The 22,585-nt window shown below is 44.7% G+C and overlaps 1 protein-coding gene across 6 annotated transcripts in view; it reads left to right on the top strand.

Moving 5' to 3' along the window:
* ELAVL1 (ELAV like RNA binding protein 1) overlaps window positions 1-20,010 on the top strand; it is a 41,568-nt gene extending 21,558 nt beyond the window's left edge. For 3 of the 6 annotated variants that reach the window (XM_027908064.1, XM_027908065.1, XM_027908066.1), the window contains exons 3-7: window positions 3,253-3,356; window positions 4,097-4,250; window positions 7,312-7,537; window positions 13,277-13,390; window positions 14,458-20,010. In XM_027908064.1, coding sequence (XP_027763865.1) covers window positions 3,253-3,356; window positions 4,097-4,250; window positions 7,312-7,537; window positions 13,277-13,390; window positions 14,458-14,782 — 923 coding nt within the window. In that variant the 3' untranslated portion in view covers window positions 14,783-20,010. The remainder of the gene's footprint in view (window positions 1-3,252; window positions 3,357-4,096; window positions 4,251-7,311; window positions 7,538-13,276; window positions 13,391-14,457) is intronic. The other 3 variants (XM_027908067.1, XM_027908069.1, XM_027908068.1) reach the window with 3 other exon arrangements.
* The last annotated feature ends 2,575 nt before the right edge of the window (window positions 20,011-22,585 follow it).

Raw genomic sequence — 22,585 nt, 5'->3', positions numbered from 1 at the left:
GCTCTGGGGACAGACACTGGGCAGGGGAAGTGTGAGTAAGCTCAAGGACAGGATCTGTACAGGAACAAGGGGACATGGAATGTCTTTGGAAAAGGAGGGTGTTGGGTGGAGGCTGTAGAATGTGCCTCCAGTCAGAGTGCCTGGGATCAAAAATCTGAACTGCTTTTGTGTACAGTTTGTGATTCCAGGGACTGGACCCGCTGATCTCAAACTGCCTAAACACATAACCTGTCTGATGCTTTGGGAGAAGCACAGAAGTGTGAGCAGCAGGCAAGAGAGGGGATTCTGACACTACTCCCCTTCTGGTGAGACCCCACCTGCAGAGCTGCCTTCACTCTGGGACACCAACACAAGAAAGACATGGCTGTGCTGGAACAAGCCCAGAGGAGGTCACGGAGATGCTGCCAGGGCTGGAGCCCCTCTGCTCTGGAGCCAGGCTGGGACAGCTGGGGGGGTTCACCTGGAGAAGAGAAGGCTCCAGGGAGACCTGAGAGCCCCTTGCAGGGCCTAAAGGGGCTCCAGGAGAGCTGGAGAGGGACTGGGGACAAAGGGATGGAGGGACAGGACACAGGGAATGGCTTCCCACTGCCAGAGGGCAGGGTGAGATGGAAAGAAATTATTCTGTGTGAGGGTGGGGATGCCCTGGCACAGGTTGCCCAGAGAAACTGTGGCTGCCCCTGGATCCCTGGAAGTGTCCAAGGCCAGGTTGGACGGGGCTTGGAGCACCCTGGGCTGGTGGAAGGTGTCCCTGCCCATGGCAGGGAGTTGAAATGTGATGAGCTTTAAGGTCCCTTCCAACCCAAATCATTCCATGATCTGCAGTTCTGTGCCTACCGTGTTCTTTGGGAACTTGTTGCAGGGGAATAGGGAAGGAAATTCAGTGTACTGAGATTAATAGATTTGTGTGGGGTGGAATCCTGCTCTTTTTGACCTGTCAGAGTAGTCACACCCTCCCCAGTACGATATCCATCCAGAGAGGGACAGCCCTGCCTGCCAGGGCTCAGTGTGGATCACACTTGGAGGGAATAGGCTTGTCTTGTTTGGAATATGTTTCCCTGGTCTGTAAGGACCTATTTCCATAAGCTTTTTTAGGACCTGGTTCTGTTCAGTAGTTTGCTGGAATATTGATGTTTATGTGACTTCTGGACAGACTGAAAATGCCCATAAAGCAGCTGGTGCTCTGAGCCCTCAGAGCAGGGCTGAGGTGCTGGACCTGTGAGGGGTGTGGGGCCCTTCCCACCCTTGTAGGAGGGAAAAGTCGTTGCCAGCTGTTCACCTGGTATTTGTTCCCTCTTAAACTTGTCTTTGTTTTCTTGGGCAGACTCTGGAGAAATGGGGCAGGGTCCAGGTGCTGAACGTTTTTCTGATTATTAAATTACTCATTTTCTTAAGGGACAAGAATCTCTGTAGGTAAGTGGGTGTGTACCAATCAGATTTTATGTAAATGGTTGACCATGTCTGACCAATAAAACCAAGTGAATGTTAAAGAGAAATCACAAAAGCTGTTCTGTGAGTACATGTCAGAAACATTGATCAGAATTTTGCTGACATTATCTGTAGGTCTTTATAGGATAAAGGTGCAGAATTTAGTGTTTAAGATCTTTTATTGCATTTTTTTGGTTTCTATGTGGAGTTAAAGCCTGCTTGGCTGTCACAGGATGGTTTGCCCTCAGCTGTGTGTGGCATCCTGAGAGGCTGGTGGGATGTTTAACCCTGGGTCTGCAGGGGAAGGGGATGTTGGTTCTGTGTGAGGGGGGAGCACAGAGCAGGTCTGGCTTCTCTAAGGGCTTTGGCAGAAGCAAGAACTACCTGGGAGTGTTTATGCAAGGACTGCATTAGACAGCAGGCACTGACACTGTTTGGGTGCAGAGGAGTTACTGCTGGATTGGGTTTCACGGGGCAGCAGCCCAAGGCAGAGGCCGTGCCAGGAGCAGTTCTGCAGTGGGGCTGTCACGGCGCTGTTGGCACCAACACCGAGTCTCCTTCCAGCCCCTGCAGATTTTAGACTCGTAGCCTGATGCCTCAGCAGACTGGGGGTCCTTTTTTTCAGTAGCTGGAGTTATCTGCAGTATCTCTTGCAGCTCTTTGCTTCAGTTGCTCTGGCAGTTGTGCCAGGATATCACCTGGGGGTGTGTATTTGGTGTTCTGAAATATCTGGAAAGCATAAGGAGCCTTCCTTGACAGTCAAGACCATTGCAGAACCAAGCTGTGTGATTAAAAAAGGGCTGCATTTCACAAGAGACTCCTTTACTTTAACACTTAGCTCTGTCTTCAGGTGTCCTCAAGCCTAACAACGAAGCTTAATAACTTAAAAACAGTATATTGTTAAAATAATGCACATTTTCCTGTGCATGCTTACAGCGTTCTTTAGAAAATTCCATAGATCTGGCTGAGAAAAAGAGAAGTTGGCTGAAAAACATGTCTTGTACTAAATTGGAGTTGTTTTATTGCACTGAGACAGTCTTTGAAAGTATTTTAGTTATTTTTAGGTCTGCAGTGATAAGAACCTCTGATTGTTGGGAAGTTCCGACCTGAAATGATCTTAGTGTGTAGTGTTATAATTGATAGTAGCAATTGTGGAGGTTGGAGACTGAAGGAGAACATATACATACCCAAAGAATCCAAATAAATGTCCTTTGCCTTAAATGATTTAAAGGTTTTAATTATTAGTATCAAATTCCTTCTGCAAGAGTTAAGAGTAAATTTAGCTAAAGTGATTGAAGAGAATTTTTCACTCTTCACTTCGGTGCTGAGTTTGGGAAACTTGCTGCTCATCAGCTGTATTATGAAGGACTAGAAACTTCCTTTTCCCTCTTGTCCCCAGCAGTGGAGGTTGGAATAGCCAAACAGGAATGAGCAGCCTCATGGTTCCTTACCTGGCAGTTCATCTGCTGCACTTTCTGCTCTCCCTCTGCAGGAGTTTGTGCTAATGATATTAGTTAAGTTCTTACCTTTGTCCCACACCTGTAAAGTTTACAAGACTGGTCAGAGTTGGTGTTTTAGCCTTGAATTTCTTGCTGTTGGTGGGTGCTCTGCCCAGTACCTGCTGTCTGTGGAGCCAGAGGGATGTCCAGAGTGGAAATGAGAGAGCTCCGAGTTACTCATGATCTGTGCCAGCCCTGGGAAACCTCCTTGGCTGTGTGGGTTATATTCATGTTGAATTCGCTTCTTCTCATCTGCATTTCCTTTCCTTTTGATGATGATAATGCTTTCTTTATTAGGGTTAATTTTTCAAAATGTTCTTCCCTGTAGGACACAGCTTAGGCTACGGCTTTGTGAACTATGTAACTGCAAAAGATGCTGAAAGAGCAATAAACACACTGAATGGCCTCAGACTTCAGTCAAAAACTATCAAGGTAGGAGGTTTTTCAATCTTCTCTGACAATGGCATTGTAATAAACTGCACTGGAGTGGTAAGGCCTGTGTACTCCCAGCTGCAGGAAAGGTGAATCTGGGAGAAGAGTATTTTTAAACAGGTTTGTATTCAAAGATTTTTTTTGTTTTAATTATTCCCACCGTTTTTACAGCGGTAAAGGACAATTCTGAATTGTTGCCAGGCTTTTTAAGAAAGTTTATGTACCTCTTGGATACTTTATGTGTTTGTTTGATCTTGCTGATACACATGCACCGCTTGTCCAAAACAACAGCCTGTGCTGTAGGATTCAAACCTGCTTAGGGGATGTTTGTAACTTCCTTTAGCAGCAGAAATTAAGACAGAAAATTGCACTTTAGCTGCTAAAGGCTTTTCATGGAGCTTTAAAAAATACCCTGACAGGACAAGTTCCCAGTGTGAGCTGTGGTGACAGTGTGGGTGAGTGGTGAGCTGTGGCAGCGCCAGAGCTCGGGGTTGGTCAGCACAGCAGATGTGTTTGTGTTGGTCTGCTGCTGTCTCCTTACATCAGTGCCACTATATCTGTTATCTGTTGGATGAACCCAAAATGAATGGAGTCATGTAGGGACGTGCCCTTTCTCCTTGTGTCAGTTTTCCCTTCTCTCTCCTCGTTTCATGTTTTAAAACTCCAGTAAAAATGCGCGTGTCGTTAGTGGGGAATAAATGAAACTGGACACCCTGAGCACGCCTTTCTTTCGTTTCCAGGTTTCCTATGCCCGCCCAAGTTCTGAAGTCATCAAGGATGCTAATTTATATATCAGTGGCCTGCCCCGGTCGATGACACAGAAGGATGTAGAGGACATGTTCTCCCGCTTCGGGCGCATCATCAACTCCCGTGTGCTCGTGGATCAAACCACAGGTGAGCTCTGGTGCTGTAAACTGGGCTGTGCAGGATGGGTAGTGTTTGTCTGACACTGGCAGTCCCGAAACGTAATTAAATTAGACTTCCACAAACTAACCATGACATCTGGTGTCAACCATTGGTAGAATTTTCACAGCAGACCCTTGTCCAGTGACTTTTTTTTTTTTAACCCCAGATTAGTTCTGCTGCCTCCTTTGCTAGCTTAGAGCCCAAACCTCAGGTCGTATCAAAATAGGATTACTGTCATTTTTATCAGCTGCTGATTTACCAGATCTGCTCCCTTGCTCTGACACCTGCTGTCACTACAGTGCAGTTGTGTTTCTGGGCCACGTGTGTAACCTGGAGTGTTGACCTTGCCTTGACTTTACACACCTGCAGTTGTTATCCACAGGCAAATTCCAGGCCATAGTTACAGATTTAAAAGCAAACAATATATTTTGTGTTTTATACCATCTTGGAACTCACTCACACAATTTTCTCACATTTTAAATCATTTGAGGTGCCTTACAGGCCTCTATGGTTACTGCTAAGCAAAAGAATGAATTTTATACACTTAGTACTGCCCTGAAAGTTCTGAATGTTTGTTTAAAGAAAAAAGAAAAGAGAAAGAAAAGCGAGAAGCTGAGTTAAGCGCTTGGCTCAGGGGAGACCAAAGTCAAGGGGCTTTTTAAGATGGTAATTCTGACTCTGTTACAATGTGTTTTCAGAGTTTAAATTTTTTACCTCATTATTTCAGACTGAGTGGCTGCAGAGTCTGGCTTATCCTGTCACCCAGGTGTTCTGTGGCCTGTATGCCATGTATGAACCTGGGGAGAACCTTTGCAAATACACTTTTTCATTGATTATGCCTGTGATGTGTTAGAATAGAAGATAATCTAATTCTAGCCATTCCACATTTAACATTTATAACTGGAATGTGTGCATTTACGCACATCAGTTCAGCAGCAGCTTTCCTGCCCCGTGAGGAACGTGCTGTAGCTCAGAGCGGGCCATCAGCAGGTTCTGGTGGAATCCATCTGCCTGCAGGCTGCAGGGCTGGCTCCTGGGGCAGGAACCTGCTTTGAGGTGTCTCCATCTGGTCAGACCACGCTGTGAACACGACTGTGCTCAGGAGCCCGAGGTGGCTGGGTGAGGTCTGGGGACTTGGCTTTGTAGACACTGTGGCTGAGTGAGGAAAATCCCATCCTTTCCTTCATGGAGAGGAGGATTCATTTTGTCCAGCTCTGATACCTGCATGGTTCTGTCTCTAGAGCTGATTATCCAGGTGGCAGCTCTAGAGAGAAGCAGGAAAAAGACTCGTAGAACACAGCAAACTGATTAATGCAGGTGTCCAAACTGGTCATCCCCCTCTGGCAGTCTGTGGGGTGTACATAGCACCTGACTTTGGCAGAGCTGTAAAATGAGATGGCAGAAGTCACACAAATAAAATAATAGAATTTTCATGGGTGTGCTGATGCTGTGTAATCCAGCTCAGAACACACCTCCTACTTTCCAATAGCCTTATTGATGAATTGATTGAAAATGGATTCTACATCACAAAGTTAATGCCTGCAGAGCCTGGGTTTGCTTTCCCAGCAGGAATGTCGCTCTGGCTTTAAACCTGCCTTTGATATCTTGATCTAGTCCCACTTAGGACACGTTTTAATTTGTACTTTTAGCTGTACCTTCCCACAGAGGCGGTTCTCTAGCTTTTTGAAAATTATCCTGTTTAAACATACACTTTCTACAATATTTAGATTTTAAATGAATGCTGTGATAGATCAAATGAGAAGCACTAGGAAGAGCAGCATGAAAGCAGAGGAGTCACAGTAAGCTGAGCTCTGGGGTCAGTCTTGCTGACATCTGGGTGATGCTGCTGCTCTGGGCCCTTCCAGGGTGGGACAAGGCTTCCCCCTGGCACAGGAGGTTGATCCCAGAGGGACCTGAGCACTTAGTGCTGTCAGCTCTCATCTGGGGAGCCCATCTCTTGTTCCTTACCAAAGCTCTCCCAGTGCCCCAAATGCAAGGACACCTTGCTTGCTGCAGGCCCAGGGTCTGGCAGGGTGCATTTCCTTCTGTGAAACAAGGAAAATGATCCTTAATTGTTACCAACAACCCTGCAATTTATGAGAAGCTTAACTCCTGAAACTGGCTTTGAGGATTGCCCTGTAAAGAAAACATGAAAGTATCTGATGTGTCCCCCTTCTGAAACAGAGCTGATGAAATCCTACAGATACTCTGGCCACAATATCTGCATTTAAACAAAATGTACCCTTTTAGCTTCACTGTGATAAATCATGTTTTCAGCCTATGCTCAAGTCACAGATGAGAATCAAAGGGAGGAGGGGAAGCTCACAAGGCATCCGGGGGCTGGGACTAGGAAAAAAATATGCAGATGTTTAACAGCTGTGAAATTCAATTCAGTACAGTCACTAAGAGGTAATTCTTCATTGGTTTTAATGAATTGAAATAATGTGTGTGCCAGCTAGAAATAATGAACGTGGTGTAGATGAAATTGTGATCTCTCCATTCAAAAAGGTGAAACTCCTTTATTACTGTCAGACCTTTGTTCCCTCATGTCTGAACCTGAGTGTGTTTCCAGGATGGAAAAATGAAAACATTTGCCAAAATGTGTCAATTATGTGTTTGCAGATGCTTTTTAGTGATAAAATAATCAAAACTAAGGGGTTTGGGTTTGCTTTTAAGCATCTGGAATTGATTATTTTGTTAAAATAGTTTAAAATGTTGGGGAGGTTTTTTTAATTAATGGAAATGTCAGTTTGTGATGAATTTCTACCACACTGTAGTTAAAGTGTTTTAGTCACTGTGGTTGTTATAGCTGAAATGAATGTGTTAATTTGTCCTTGGTTTCTTAATTTCGTACTTTATCCTCCAGCTGCTGAAGAAACATTAGTAAATGTAGAGAACTTGAAAGCTGTGACCACAGAAATATTGAACTTTTTGGTTTTTGTTTTCAAAGTTATTTTGAGTTTATCCTGAACTTCAATTTTTTTTTTTTTTTTTTTTGTTTTGTTTGTTTGTTTTGTTTTTGTTTTTGTTTTATTGGTTTGGCTACAAGGTTTGTCCAGAGGGGTCGCATTTATCCGGTTTGACAAAAGGTCAGAAGCAGAAGAGGCAATTACAAATTTCAATGGTCACAAACCCCCAGGTTCCTCCGAGCCCATTACAGTGAAGTTTGCAGCCAACCCTAACCAGAACAAAAATGTGGCACTGTTGTCGCAGCTGTGTCATTCACCAGCTCGACGGTTCGGAGGGCCAGTGCATCACCAGGCGCAGAGATTCAGGTAGGTTAGGAGGAATAAACGCGTTTAAGGCTGTGCTCCTGTTCCCGTGTCCGTCTGGGCAGCTGTGCTCCCGCAGCTGGGGCAGCATGTGTGAATGAATCCTAGTGCACTTTGTGTCCTGCAGCGTTATGTAAATAAAGTGTTGCATTAAAACGTCGTTAAAGTAAAATCTTACTCGTAAAATTTATATTGAAGTTGGTGTGCGGAGGCACCTGCACCCCAGGGTCTGCTCCCACAGCTGGGTCACGGTGAGGTGGCAGAAGCAGCAGGTGCCAGGTGGGTGTTGGTAGGTGCCTGTCTCAACAGATCTCCAGTCTGTGGTCTGTGTATCTCCACACAGATGTACTGGCAACTTAATTAAAGCTCTGAGCCGTTGGTTCCAGCAGGGAGGTGTCGCAGTAAGACAGGGAAACCTTATTTCTGATGAGGAGGTTCTGTGGGATTCATGCCTGCATCCCGATCTGTGCAGGGTTCTGCCTTCCCTCGAGGCCTTACGAGTTCAGTGATGAGAACCCTGAGTAGCTGCAGCATCCTGTCTGCTGCCAGGGCTGTGGAAGACACTCTGTTTTGCCTTCTGAGAACTGCCTTGGTTTCTTTGAGTATGAATTGCTTGAATTGGAATTGCCTTGGATGCTTATGGAGGAAGCTGGTGGTTGGAGGGTGCTCTGGAAAATGTGATATATTGACAGATAAGCAGTGGGCTCTGAGATGGGATTATGTACCTGAGAGTTTCTGAGTGTAGTGTTTCCCTGTTGAGAGCACACTCTGTTTTATTATTATTTTTCTCCTCTGAAGTGTCCCGTTATGGACTGAAATCTCAGCCAGCCTCTTGCTGTGCTGTTGCTCCCGTGTTGCTGTCACCTGTCCATCAGTTCTGAGCGCAGCTTGGTGTCCCCAGAGAGAACTGGTGCTTTAGTCAGCACTGGTGCTACACTGAGGGTGGTTGAACAGTTGACCCAAAGAGACCATGAAATGTCCGTTCTTGGAGGTGCTGCAGCCTGGCTGGGATGGGCCTGAGCAGCTGCTCCAGGTGCCCTGCTTTGAGCAGGGGATTTACTGGAGGATTTCCAGAGATCCCTGCCAGCCTCTGTTTTCTCCTTTTCTCTTCAGCTGTTACCTGGGGAGGTTTAGTTCAGGCAGCTCCTCGTGTCCCTGAAACACTTACCTAGATCTCCACACCAAACCTCCTGAGCCACGCTGAGGAATGAAATTCTGAACTGTTTGCCTTTAAGTGAACTGTTAAAAAATTCATTTGTCCTCTGCCTCAACCAGGGCATCAGTGTGTCCTGGTCCTAGAATCTTGAGGCTTAGGGCTCATTTTTTTCTTTCTCAATTTAATTGGACATTTTATTTGTCATTCTTCCCCTTAAAATTTATTGCAGAATTAAGACGTATCAGAAGAAGCAGTACAAATAAAATTCATGTCCATAATTAAGAGACCAAATAGCTTTAGTTCTGTCGTGTAATGACCACTCAGGAACAATAAAAATTATTAATGTCTTTTTGCTAATGTTGCTGGTGAAACGAGATTTTAGTAACCAGTTTGTTCATTATTCTTTCATTGCATCATTTAGAGCAGCATTAATGTCATTTGTGTGCATTTCATAGAATCCCAGAATGGTTTGGGTTGGAAGGGACTTCAAAGCTCATCCAGTCCCACCCCTGCCATGTGCAGGGACACCTTCCACTAGCCCAGGTTGCTCCAGCCTGGCCTTGGACACTTCCAGGGATTGGGCAGCCACAGCTGGTGTTTCTGTAGGTTGAGGGTGTCAGCAGGGGCTTAGATGGAGGAAAATGCTCTCTGTTCCATTCCTGCTGCTGTGAGAACTGTGTACCCCCCCCAGATTGTCTGTGCCCAGTGCTTGTTTGTCAGCACATTTTGTCCCACTTTGGATAGACCTGCTGGTGGAGAAAGAGCTGAACGTTGTGCAGTACCACAGCCTGGCTGAGGCTGGGACAGGGCAGTTGTGGGTTGGGCTGGGCTGTCAGGAGCCTGCAGAGGCTGGGACAGGGCAGTTGTGGGTTGGGCTGGGCTGTCAGGAGTTCGCTGTGGACAGAAGATGCTCTGGTTGACTCAGAGACACAGACTGTCCATCTTTGTCTTGTCACAGACTTGCAGGACCTCCAAGAGCTGTTACAGAACTTCCTTCCCTCAATGACCCGTGCAGGCACACATGCACACGTGTGCACAACATTGGCACCACAGAATCATGGAATCATTAAGGTTGGAAAAGACCTCCAAGATCATCAAGTGTGTCCCACAGCCCTTAGAATTTTTCTTCCCACCTTTGGTGTTAGCTGCAAGTTTTGCTAGTGAATCTTCCTTAAAAGATGTGAACTTGATGAGTTATAATTACTCATCCTGTGGTTAAACTCAGGAACCTGAGCTTGGGCTGAGTGTTGTTTGTTTTGGTAGTGAACAAGGCATGATGACAGATAAGCTGCTTCCACAGTGCACGCAGTCTGTAGAAATTAAAGTTGTGGTCTCTGCTCCACAGAGGTTGAATGCTTAACCTGACATTTTGATTACACTTCATCTCATTCCATCATAATCCCTGTAAATCCAGGATTAAACCTTTAGTATCTAATTCATAATTATTAATTTCCTACAGATATCACTCCAACCCTTTGTTTAATGTCCTGTTAATCCTTTGGAGTTCCTGTGGTATTTGTGGCTCACATCAGGAACTGGTCTTAGTGCCATGTCCCCCTGGAGTGCTGGGCTGGCCTGCTAATTCTGAGACAGGGGCTCAGCTTCCATCCAGAGGGAGTGGATGCCACGGGGTTGTGTCTGGAGAGGAGATAAAACATCTGGGGCAGGGCTTTCTTTTGAGCATAAGATTTATTTACTTACACAGAACAGGAGATCTCCAGGTGCTAAACTCTGATTAAATGGAGGAGTTTGGCTGCTGAAGTATGAGAATGTGCCCAGAACCCCTGGAAGTCCTGTGCTTTTGCAGCTCACCAGGGTTTATACAAAAAGAATGTTCTTTCAAATCTTAAATATTCCCAGTTCAGCTGGTTTTGCTTTCAGACTTGTTCAGGGTCAGAACCAGTTCCCAGTTACTGTAATGGTCATAACTCTCCTAGTATCAGTCCATGAGTTCAGTCCTGAAGGGGAGTAATTTCTGATAGTTCTTTGATCCAAAGGGAAACACAAGAAGACTCCTGAGTGTTTAACCCTGTAATTAGCATTATTGTTCAGAGAGCTCCTGCACATCTGTTTGGTTTCACTCCAGTGAAATTGTTAAAATCTTCCATTTTTAGGTCAGTTTTTAATTTGGATGCAAGCTGTCTGTGTTGAGAATGCTGCAGAAGGAACCATTTCATCCAGAGTAGTAGTTCATCAAGGTTCTGAAAGAATGTGGGGCTGAAACCCCATTTGCTGCTCTTCTACCACATGTGGCTGTTTGAACACCCTGATTCTGGCAGGCTGACAGCTTGTACTGATTCTCACTGAGGTGTGTGTTGGCCACAGCAGGTCATTCCCATCTGTATCAGGGCAGAGCAGACAGTCAGAGGGACAGTGTCAGTGTAGCTGAACTCCTGCTCCTGGTGGAACTATTCAAAAATAAAAAGCTCATGTGTGAAGTCATCATAGGCTGACATTAAAAATAATGTTGTTGCTTATTGGCATGATGTGAGCTGTGGGATGGCTCCCACTTGTGATGCTCTGTGTAACTGTCCTCGGAGTGCAGTGAGGAGAGTTCAGCAAAGCCAGCACGAGGCTGTGCCAGGGGGGTTGGGATGGATCTCAGGGAAAGGTTCTTCCCCCAGAGGGTGGTGGGCACTGCCCAGGCTCCCCAGGGCAGTGGGCACGGCCCCAAGGCTGCCAGAGCTCCAGGAGCGTTTGGACAACGCTCTGAGGGACAGGGGGGGATTGTTGGGGTGTCCTGGGCAGGGCCAGGAGTTGGACTGGATGAGCCCTGTGAGTACTTCCCAGCTCAGAAATTTCTGTGATTCTATGAAAATAAGAACTGGCATTTATAGGGCTGACATTCATAGACCTAAAAAGAATTGTTTTTCATTTTTATTTAGGAGTGTAATTTCTGAGATTGTCATCCAGTGTGTTAAAGTAGTTCCAGGATCTATTAAGCATTGCAGTCTGTCTGTCTTATGGCAGAACAGCAAAAGGTCATTCATATAAACGAGAAGCTTATAAAGTGAAAACGAATTGCAATTAAAAGTGCACTGTGCTGATACTTAATGCCACAAGATGTTGGAGTTTTAAGTTAGCATTGCTTGAAAGAATCATCCATAGATAGCACTGGCTACAGACTCTTAGGGAGGCTTGAAAAAAGCACTGTGGAGGAGACAGTGTGAAAATAATTATAGCAGGAATGAGAACACCAGCAGTAAGTGTGATAAGGCTAAGATCGTTCAAATTGCAATATTAACGCAATTTTAAAAACTCTTCTTCTGAAACATCTTGGATCTCTGTGGGCCTTAGTGTTTGCCCAAATTGGCCAATCTTTTAAACATCCCTAATAAGTATAACTTCCTCAGGATCATCTTAAATTGGTGTGGTCATTAAAATCTTTCCTGGTAGGACAGAGAGGTGTCAGCTGCTCCGAGCCTGGCTTGTCCAGGCTGTTACTCCAAGCTGAGTGAGAGGTCTGGGGTCCCTCATGTGCAGGGTGAGCACAAAGATTCATCAGATCAGCTGAATTGCATTTCCTAGGGTTATTTTTTTGAAATTACTTTTCAAGTGTTTTAGGGAACTCTTTTGGTTTTACTGTGTTTTGCTTGTTTTGTTGGTTTTTTTTTTAAATAAACCTGTAACATTTTTGTGAGTCAAGGCAGGAAGAGAGGAAAATCTCTGTGGAAATGAGTGTATCCAGAGAGCTGAGGTACTTGCTATTTTCAGTTATTCTGTCTGTGATGTGCATTTAGGTTTTTTGTCTTGTGTTTCACACCAGCTGCTCCTGTACAGTGAGTGCAGTCTTTGGTGTGGTGTCAGCTGGGCTCGTGGGCAGGGCCTGAGGCTTTGGAGCAGGCAGGGTCAGAGCGACACTGAGTGCTGGAACCAACGTCAGGCAGTTCTGAGCTCTCACTTGAGCAGGACCCAGGACTGGTGATCTGTTGAGATGAGAACTTGCCAGATAATAAGATAAATCCATCCTACCAGATCATTACTCACATGGAAGGAAGCTACAGAGCTGAAGGTGTCTGTAAGAACAAGTAAGTGTATCAAGCACGCAAACACAGGAACATTTTTCTACAAAGCCAAAATAAATAGCAGGTATGTCACCTAATCATCAGATCACACGGGTTAGTGCGTCTCATTCACCTCCTGATGCTTCTAACTGCTTTTTCAGCTTGCCTGTAGTACAAGGATTCCCAAACTTGGCTTTGCTTGGGGCTGGCCAGCAGTGGGTCCATGAGCTCAGCTGTGCCTGCCCAAACCCCAGGCTCAGGGAGCCCCTGGCCAGGGAGGGAGGGATGGAGTGAGCCCTGCTCTGGGGACAGCAGGGCCCAGGAGCTCAGGTGTCCAAGGCAGTGAGCTCTGAGCCCCAGAGAGCCTGGGTGAGATGGGCCCTGAGTGGTTCTGGTGTGTGGATGTACAGGCTGAGTGGGGGGGTGTGTGTGTGTGTGTGCTGCTCCCCTCGCTCCCAGTACACACCTTGAGCCCTCCCTCCTCCACAAAGGCAGCAGCAGCTCCTTGATGCAGGGCAGGAAGAGTCAGTGGGGAAGTGTTGGCACTTCACTGCCCAGACATCCCTTCCCTGTTTCCTGCAGGTCAGCAGAGAATCAGAATCTGCCCCCGCCACGCTCTTGGCAGAGAGCAGCTCCTGTACCACTTCTGAGGGGTTTGTGTGTCACCAGTGGTACAAGTCAGTTTGGGAACCCCTGGTAGAGTATCATTATAATTCTATGTGACCTCACATTTTTAAATAATAAATGAGCACAAGGGTTCAAAGCGAGTTTTTGACCTTAACTTTCACATTTCTTGACCTCTGAGTGCTTAGCTCTGCAACCCTAGTATTGCCCTAAAATATTCAGAAGCTTTGAATTTCTAGGGTGGAGACCAGAAATAGAATAAAGGGGAATTAGAAATGTGGGTTACAGGGAAAATAAATTAATGTAAAGCAAGACATAAAATGGAGAGGTTTTTCAGCTTTTTGTTATGCATAAATCCTGCTGGGGTACTGTGCACGAGGCAGGGTTCAGGAAGAGTGAATGCAGGTGATTTTAAAAATCCAGTTCAGTAAAGTTGTATCTAAGTTTTCCTAGTATGAAGTTGGTGTAAGATGAATAAAACCATCCATGCATACTGAAATTGTAAAACTCTGCACTGAGCCTGCTCGTGTTGGGAGTGTTTGCCTGCACCTGCTGCCTTTGGGTGGAAAGGGAGTAGGTTTTGTTCTGTTCCACAAAACAAGAAATTAATACACACAACCTCTACTCCTGAAACCCACGCACACCCATCCCCTGCCCCAGCACACCCGAGGAAACCATTTGACTTTAGAGTTCCCAGCCTGCTATTTTAGAGGCAAGAAAAGGAGGATGACGGAAAAAACCTCCTTGGGTGAAATAATTGGGAGATGCCTGTGGCCTCTGGGGAGGTGCTGCCTGTGCCCCCCCTGAGCAGTTCTGCACCCTGCCCTGGGCACTCTGAGCAGCCTGGCTGAGTTCAGAGATCATCCAGGCCCCCTTGGGAAGGTGATCGTGTAACCTTGCCTTGCCTGTTCCTTGCCTATTTCTAAGGATAGTTCCCTGTTGATAAAGCAGTTGGAATTGTTAACTTTTTTTTTTTCCTGGCAGCTGCTAATTTGATTGTCAATATGAATGGGGAAACATTTATCTGGCGGTTTTGATATCCATGTAGAAAATATTCATTCTGCGTTACTTCCCGTTCAAGTGAATTTGCTTAATTGAATTGAACTTTTACATGAAATATTGTGCTTTTTATTTGCTAGGTTCTCTCCTATGGGTGTAGATCACATGAGTGGGCTTTCTGGTGTAAATGTTCCAGGAAACGCATCTTCTGGCTGGTGTATCTTCATCTACAACCTTGGTCAAGATGCTGATGAGGGAATCCTCTGGCAGATGTTTGGCCCCTTTGGTGCGGTTACCAATGTGAAAGTTATTCGAGATTTCAACACCAACAAGTGCAAAGGTTTTGGTTTTGTGACCATGACAAACTATGAAGAAGCTGCAATGGCCATAGCAAGTCTTAATGGCTACCGCCTGGGGGACAAAATCTTACAGGTTTCCTTCAAAACCAACAAGTCCCACAAATAACTTGCTCGTGCTTTTTGTATGGAATAGATAATGGAGTGACAGAAGTTGAAACATTTTTGTTAGTGTAAAACTCATTTTGCGCCAATTTTCACAAGTGTTTGTCTTAGTCTAAATGAGAAGTGAAAAGGTTTTATATTCTGGGATGCAACTGACATGTTCAAATGTTTGAAATCCCACAATGTTAGACCAATTTTAAGTTCCTTTAAGTTATTTCATTTAAAACCTGTTAAAAATCCCCTGAAATCTTGAGTAGATTGCATTAACTAGACCCTCTGGATGGTGGTAAAATTGAAGCATGCTTTCACTTATGAGACTAACATTTGTTTCATTGAATGTTGTCTGCAAAAACTGGAATTTTCTGAAAAATATCAGGCTGAATTCATTAATTTTCTTGGGGTTTATGTTATTGTTTTTCCTACCCATCCCCATGTCCTTCCCCCTCCCTCCCCCCCCCTCCCCCCTTTCAGTAGTATGGAAGAAAAGTTGAGAAATACTAATGTTTTAGTTGACAGTAAATTGTTTGATCAATTAATATTCATAACTGCGTGTCTAGTTGAGGATCAGGCTTTTTAAAGTCAAGGTCTTGTAAGTAGTAGCATGCCAGCCTAACTTTAACACCATTGGGGAGGTAAGTTGCACACTGAGCAGTGGCCGAGCTGTCCAATCCACAGGTTGTAGAAACGTGACTTTTAAAGCCCACTTTGAGAGGAATGGACCAAAGAGTTTCAAAGAAACTCCGGGAAGATTTCAGAGTCAAAATGAAACTCCAAAAAAAGCAAGTGTGAATATATGTTGCTACTTTATCAGACTGAATCTCTTCTGTCCAAATATTTAATGCATGGTGCACTACTTACTGGTACATTATAATGCAGCAAGATACTTACTCATTTTCCAAGATCATTGTAGTTGGAATTCCTTTGGCAGTTCTATTTTGTTAAGAAAAACCAGTTATAAACATTTGAGCATTGTATTTCTCGCATCCCTTCTAATGAGTGCTAGATTTTTCTATTTTATTAGGATTTTGTTTTGACAACTAGCTTTACTTATTGAACACTCAGCAGAAAAGTACTTACGACTTGCAAGTTAGATATTAACCAAAAAAACCCTTTGATTTGTAGATTTAAAGATTAATCCCCCAGGTTTTCTGCAGACTGCCTTGAAACTTTGAGTTGTTCTGTTTCTGTTAATTTTCTTTTGCTTTTTTGTGTTTTTTGTTTGTTTTTACTTTTGCATTTAAGAACATTAAATTTGATTTTGTTTTGCTCAAATTTTGTTTTGTTTTTTATTTTCTGTTCTTTTTTTGCTAAGTATTGCACAAAGTGTCCAGCTTTCAGAGTGTTGTTTTAAAGAACCGTAGTTCCTGCTTGAGAGAATTTTAATTTACTACTTTGCCAGAGGAGTAGAAGAAACAGAGTTGTGAAATGAGCACTACAGTCAGTGTGCCACGGACTGACGTGACCCTCAGGTGTTCTTGGGTAGGAAACCTGGAAGGGCTGACCCTGCCAGGTGCAGGTGTGTGAGGTGCTGAGCACAACGAGAGACTTGGCCATTTTCAGCTCTGGTGTTTATGTAGGGAGAACAGATGTGAAAATGGGGTCCATGGCAGTTTAATGCAGCGTCTCCGTGTCTTGCCTGAACCTCTCCCGGCCCCAGAGTTAATTCCCAAATTCCAGAGGCTGTTCCATGCCCCCTGCTCGTCTCACTCCATCCCAGCTGCCCTTGCCTCGTGCTTGCCGTTGTTCCTCCTCTCCCTCAGAGGGATCTGCAATCCTGCACAGCCCGAGGGCTCCCTCAGCCTCTGCCTGGGGCCACCAGGGGCTGCTGCCCAACCCCACTGGTGACCTGTGGGAGCTGCTGATGTTCCTGGAGCTGCCCAGGACCCCCCTAAACCCCACAGACAGGCCTTGGCCCAGCCAGCAGCCTCCTGCTTGCTTTGAGCTCGTGTGTACTGAATGCAGGGGGGGGTTTTCCTGCTAAAACATCCAGCCTTGCCTCTCCTGCCAGTCTGTTCACTCTCCATCTCTTGAGGAGCAGAACGGGCTGCGAAACAGTGACTGTGACACAGCAACCGACCCACTCCCACCCCCCCCAAGTGTGCTCTTGTCTATCTGTTCCAGAGGTTCCCACCAGTTCATTGTCATCATTTATTGCATCAGTGGATATTTCTTTTCTGTGTACAAGGAGAGACTGGGAAGCATCCAGGGGCTTCTCCCAAGTTCAAGATGTGTAGTACAGAGAAGTTCTTATGTGTCCCACCACCACTGAACCCTGCACTGTCCTGCTGCACTCACTCCCAAATCCTGTCATTCTGTCTTGCCCTGTTCCATTTAAGATAAATTTTCAAACTAAATGGGAGCTGCTGTTTATCACAGCATTTAGCTGGGGGTTCAGACCTCCAAGGACTGTCCCCTAAGCGTGACTCAGCATCAGTGCTGGTTCTGAGCATGCTGGCCATGGCAGCAGCACATTGCTGTGGGCTCACAAGCTGCCCCTCAAAAAACAACTTCTTTTGGATGCTTTTTGGAATCACTGTCCCTTCCTTTTTCCGCTGCTTCCCTGTTTTTCCATCTTTCATTCTCTGCTAAATACAAAGGAAATACAGGATATGGTTTTATACCACTGCTGCAACAGCCTCTTTTAGGAAAGGTCTGTTCTCAGCTTCCTTTGATAATTGCTTTGAAAATAATTTCCAGGCGATTGGTATGAGGAAAGCACTGCTGCTTGAGCCAGGAAAAGAGGATAAAATCCTGCTTAAATATTCAGAGCTGACACCAGGAGCAGTGTATGATCTGCACTGTTCTAACAGTCAATAAATAAATCCTTGGCATAAATAGTTGTGTATATATTCTCGATGGTTTAGGTCCTAAACAGCAGCCCGTGCATCCCACTATTAAAGACCAAAAGGAAACTTCTGGAGGTGGATACTAGATTCTAACAAGACATCTGCCACCAGTTTTTCTGCCCAAAAGGTAGAAGCAACTGGTTTCCTCACCATGCCATCCAGCAGACCCTGCTTTGAAGCTCTCACTTGAACAGACCTGTTTCAGTTGAGGTTTTGGCCTCTTAATTGCTAAGGAATGCAGAAAAACAGTGGATATATTCTGCTTTTTCATCCCTTAAATTGACAGAAGCCGGGTGTTTCTGTCAGGTAACACTTCTGAATCAGTCAGTGCTTGCAGGATCTTTGTAGAACCAAAGGGCTGTCTCAAAGCAGAGGTCTCTCACCTTCCTCAGGAGATACAGTGTCTCAGGTAGGGGATTTTGGAAACTCTTCCTTGCTGGATTAGGGTGTGGTGATCAGGTTTTGAAAACCTAGCTTTGTTGGTCTGTACTGGAGATGTGCTACAGAAACAGCTGTGGTGGAATGTTTTGGGATCCTTTAGAGCAGATGAGGAGCCTCTCCAGACACCCCTGGGTGTAGCTGCTGAAGGAGCAGGTGTAATTCCTGATGAGAACACAGCTGGCCATGCTGCTGGCACAGGGTGTCCTGCACAGATGTCGAAGGGAGTTCCTACATTTGCTTCCCAGCTGTCCCCATGAGTGGAATTCCCCTGTGCAGAACGCTGGCCATGAGCCTCCTCACAGCCTAAACTTCCTTTAACCATTAGCAGATAGGGAAATTCCACATAAACATGGAAGAGGAATCTGATGTTGCTGAAGGTGCTTGGTATGAGCTGGCAGAGGCAAGTGCAGATGCTTCAGGTGAGGGGGTGGCAGCACCCAAAATCCAAACACGAGCAGGATCAGCTCAGTGTGCTCAGCTCTCAGTGAGTCCGTGTTAGATGACGTCTCTGCTCTGAAGTGTCGGATTTATTTTGTTCTTCAAGCTGCATCGTCATAAGGTTTGGTTTACTTTAGCTGCTCCACTTTTCTGTCAGAGGGAGGGGACTGGCCAGTGCAGGTCCTGAGCCCAGCTTGTGCCAATCCCTGTGCCTGTTCTAGCTCTGGCACTGGGAAGGGCTTGAGGATCCAGCTCTTAGGGTGGAAGGAGAAGTCACAGTCCCCAGAGGGGTGTGACCACAGAGCTTTTCCTTCCCTCTGCTTGGATGTGATTTTTGTACATCTGTATCATGTCAGCATGAAACCCACTGAAAATCCAAAGATCCACAAGTCACTGGAGCAGAATATTCTCACTGCAGTGAGCACTGGTTGGTCAGTGTGGGGTCACTTACCCTGTCCAGATGACCAAAGGGTGCCTGTATGGAGAGGACACCTATTTTTTAGGGGGTTGAACGTTGTAGTAATGTTATTTATATACAAAACAGTTAAAAATATATATTAAAAAAAAATTGGCATAGCTCCAATTATAGAAAGAATGTCCACCAGTCAAAACCAAAATTAGGAACTAACTGTAAAGGTAATCCGTTATTTTAAGGCTGAATTTGGGAAATGAATAGTCCTTAAGGTCCTTAAACATTTGTTAAAATTTTATGTTGCTTTAATGTTCTGAGTGAGGTCAATAAAGTAGAAATTCTTCCAATATTTCAGGAGAGATTTTTGTTTGGAGTGCACTCTAACTATTAATAACTCAAGTTCCTTTTTGGATAGTTTATAGTTACATATGTGTTTTAAAAGAAAAAAACTTGGAGAATGTCCCTGTGTTTGCTTTTTTAACACAATAAACAGGTCATGTAATAAACTGTTCATTCAAAGCAGCTCCTCTGATAGCTCTGCCTGCAGAGCATTGGGGTGTCTGGGAGGTTTTTAACACATGGCTTTTGTGAGCTGATGGCAACCTGGTTCAGTCACACAAACACAGAGCGGTTTGTCCCCTGTCAGAAAGTCACTGGAGTTTTGATTTCCATGATGAAGAAACTTGTCCTTTATAACTCTGTCAGTGAAGCACCTTATTGTTACATTTCTACTTTTAGGCACCTAAGAATATCTTTGGAGGGAAGAGACCGAATTCCCCTTTAGCATAAGGAAAACCCCAAAACCCTTGAGCTCCCTGAGTGAAGCTGCACTTGGGTTTTTTTCCATTTTGTTTTTTTCCCCCCCAGAGCTGAATTTGTCACCTGAGGTACTTTAATCTGTTTGGAAGCAGGAAAGTCTTTCTGTGCTGTAGGCAGGTTGCTCTGACGTAGCTCTGCACTTCTCAAGGTGGGGTACTCAGCACAATAGAACGGATAAACCCAGAGCTCAGGAGGCCAGTGCTTATCTTCTGTGATTATTATACCTTATGGGGTTTCTGCTTATTAATATTAAAGAATAAAAAATGTGGAATTCATGAAAAGGGTCTCAGTTTCCTCCCTCTCTCTTGGAAGAGGCGGTACCTCCGTGACAAGCAGCGGGATTGAAAATCGCCGTTCCCGTCTGAGTGTCCGCTCGTAGGTGGGCCAGGTACGGCATCGCTCTGGTGATTGCTCTCTCTAGTGGTCTCATGGAGTCACCAAAACCAAGCTCCAGATGTTCCTTTCTCCTCCTGCATGATTTAAGGCCAGTCAGAGCCTTTATGGTCTCTGAAGCAAATCGCTCCCCCCAGCCCTGTGAGCGGGTTTGACGTTCAGCCCTGGTGGTTCGTTCTGGGTCGCACTCGGTCAAACAGCAGCAAAGGGTCAGAAATATTTTTCTGTTGAGTGGGATTTTCAGCACTGAAATTCTCTTTTGTTGCTAATGATGGGAAACCAGTACTGGTAGAACTGCCACCCGAAACCTTGGAAAATTGCTTCTGTGTTCACATTTTAGAACCTCAATATTCTCCTGCTGTTGTTCCTTATTTTTAAACATTTTTGAGCAAGTTTTTGGTGGTATGGCTGAACTTTTTCACTTGGTCATTGAGAAGAAAATGACTTGAGACATTTGAAACATAAGTTGGGATAAACCTTTATTTGACGAGTAATTTGAATAATACTGTACTTCTAGTCTTTTTATTGATTTCCTTTCCTTTAACTTATGTAATCTTTTGTTTATAAATTAATCTGTTTGTGGGACAGAAGGTTTTATCAATTGCTTTCCATACTGTACAGTATATGGTTACACATTTTGTATATTTAGTGTGTTTTTAAGTTATTGATTTGTTTTATATCAAATAATTTATTTTTCAGGTACCATTTTCATTTAAACTTTGTTTTTACATGGGTTTATTTTAAATAAAGTATGACACTGCTTTCCAAATGTCTAAAATGAAGTTGAATCCCATTGTGTTATTTTGAGATGACTTATGTAAATTAACTTATTTTAGAAATAACTGCAGATATGTACCAAGTTCATACTTTGGTTGTGCTTCAATTCAAGTGCTTGGAAATTCTCTGCAATGATTTTTGAGCAGTTTGAAAAAATGGAATTTTCATATTGAAACAGTTCAAAGATTTGTTGATGAAGCAGCAGCTTTGTAGAATCCTGTGGATGGAGTTATGAGCATTGTTTTCTATATGGATTTTCAAAATTAAATGAAACAACTCATAGATATTTTACTGGTGTTAAGACTTAAATGAAATTATCTGTTATTAGTGCAAAGAAGTTTTGTACTTTTGCCACATGTTCATGACTGGTTTTGCTGAGCACTTGTTTGGAACATACTTGGGATGTTTTTACACGAGCCCTGGTGAAGGGTGATGTACTTCAAAATAGAATTAGGCTTTTACTTAATTGTTCATATTTTGTCTTTTTTTTCCCTGCAGGAATTGGATTATTATTGTGCAGTTTGGAATTTGACATGTTTTCAGAAGAATCTGAACTGTGTTCAGGAATAGGCCAATCAAGGTTCCTCCACTAAAGATTTTGTAACTTGTGGCCTTGTTAGAAAGATGGAATTAAAAGAAGGCGCTTGGTTTCCTTTCTGTTTTTAGGGAAAAACAAAGTCATTCTCTTCATCTTATGGTTTTCGTCCTGATTTAACCAAACCCAAAGCCCAGCTCCACTGTTAGTGAGAAATGTGCAGTGAAACTTCTGGGGGAGCTCTTGGGGAAATGTCCTCAGGTTGTGCCGGGAGAGGCTCCGGTTGGATATTGGGGGAAGGGTCGTCCAGCCCTGGCACAGGCTGTCTGGGGCAGGGGAGGAGTCCCCATCCCTGGAGTGTCCAAACAGCTGTGGATGTGGCCCTTGGGGACCACGGTGGGGGTGCTGGGCTAGTGACAACCCTGAAGGTGTTCTCCAACCGCAGTGCTCGGTGAGCAGGTCAGGCCAGGCTCCCTGGTTCCTCAGGGGGGCTGGGGCAGGACAGACACCCCCAGGTAACACTGGAAGGAGGTTCTGGAAGGGGCCTTTTTTCAGAAATGTTTCTCGAATGGTGTCCTTTTGGTCAAAGGAACACATAGAACCTTGTTAGCTCTGCACAGACTGTTCCAGTCTTAGTCCCTTTTTCACCAGCAGGAATTTTTACAGGTCTGATAGGTTGAAGTCTGTCCTGCTGAGTTGCAGCAGGTGCCTTGCTGTGTGCTTCAGCCACAGAAATGATCCTTCTCTCAAAGCTGGGCTAATTATTGTACCTCTGATTTTTCTCTTAATGACTTACTGTGAAAAGGGATGTAAAATAAGAAAAATGAGTAGTGCTTCATGTGTGATGTCAGGGAGCAGAGGACAAAGGTGCCTCAGCTCAGGGTCCTTCCAACTCAGGAGATTCTGGGATTTGGTAAAGAGCTGAAGTGAGAATTTCTGTTACTACCAGTGTAATGGGCAGCATCTGGTGTCCTCAGGAATGCTTCATCAGGATTGAGACCTTTCCTGGGTTTTCCTTTTGATGGAGCAGGAACACCTTCTCCATTCTTGCTTTCACCGGTGGTTGGTCCAGTGTGATTCACTTTGCTCAGGTTTGTTCTGACCACTGTTGTATTTTCTAGGTTTTTCTTCTATGAAAAATCATGA

Source organism: Empidonax traillii, unplaced genomic scaffold, assembly GCF_003031625.1.
Source record: "Empidonax traillii isolate 1590-97213 ecotype Southwest subspecies unplaced genomic scaffold, ASM303162v1 scaffold1602:size438507, whole genome shotgun sequence".
Lineage (NCBI taxonomy): Eukaryota > Metazoa > Chordata > Aves > Passeriformes > Tyrannidae > Empidonax > Empidonax traillii.
This window is presented reverse-complemented; position numbering and strand designations above follow the sequence as displayed.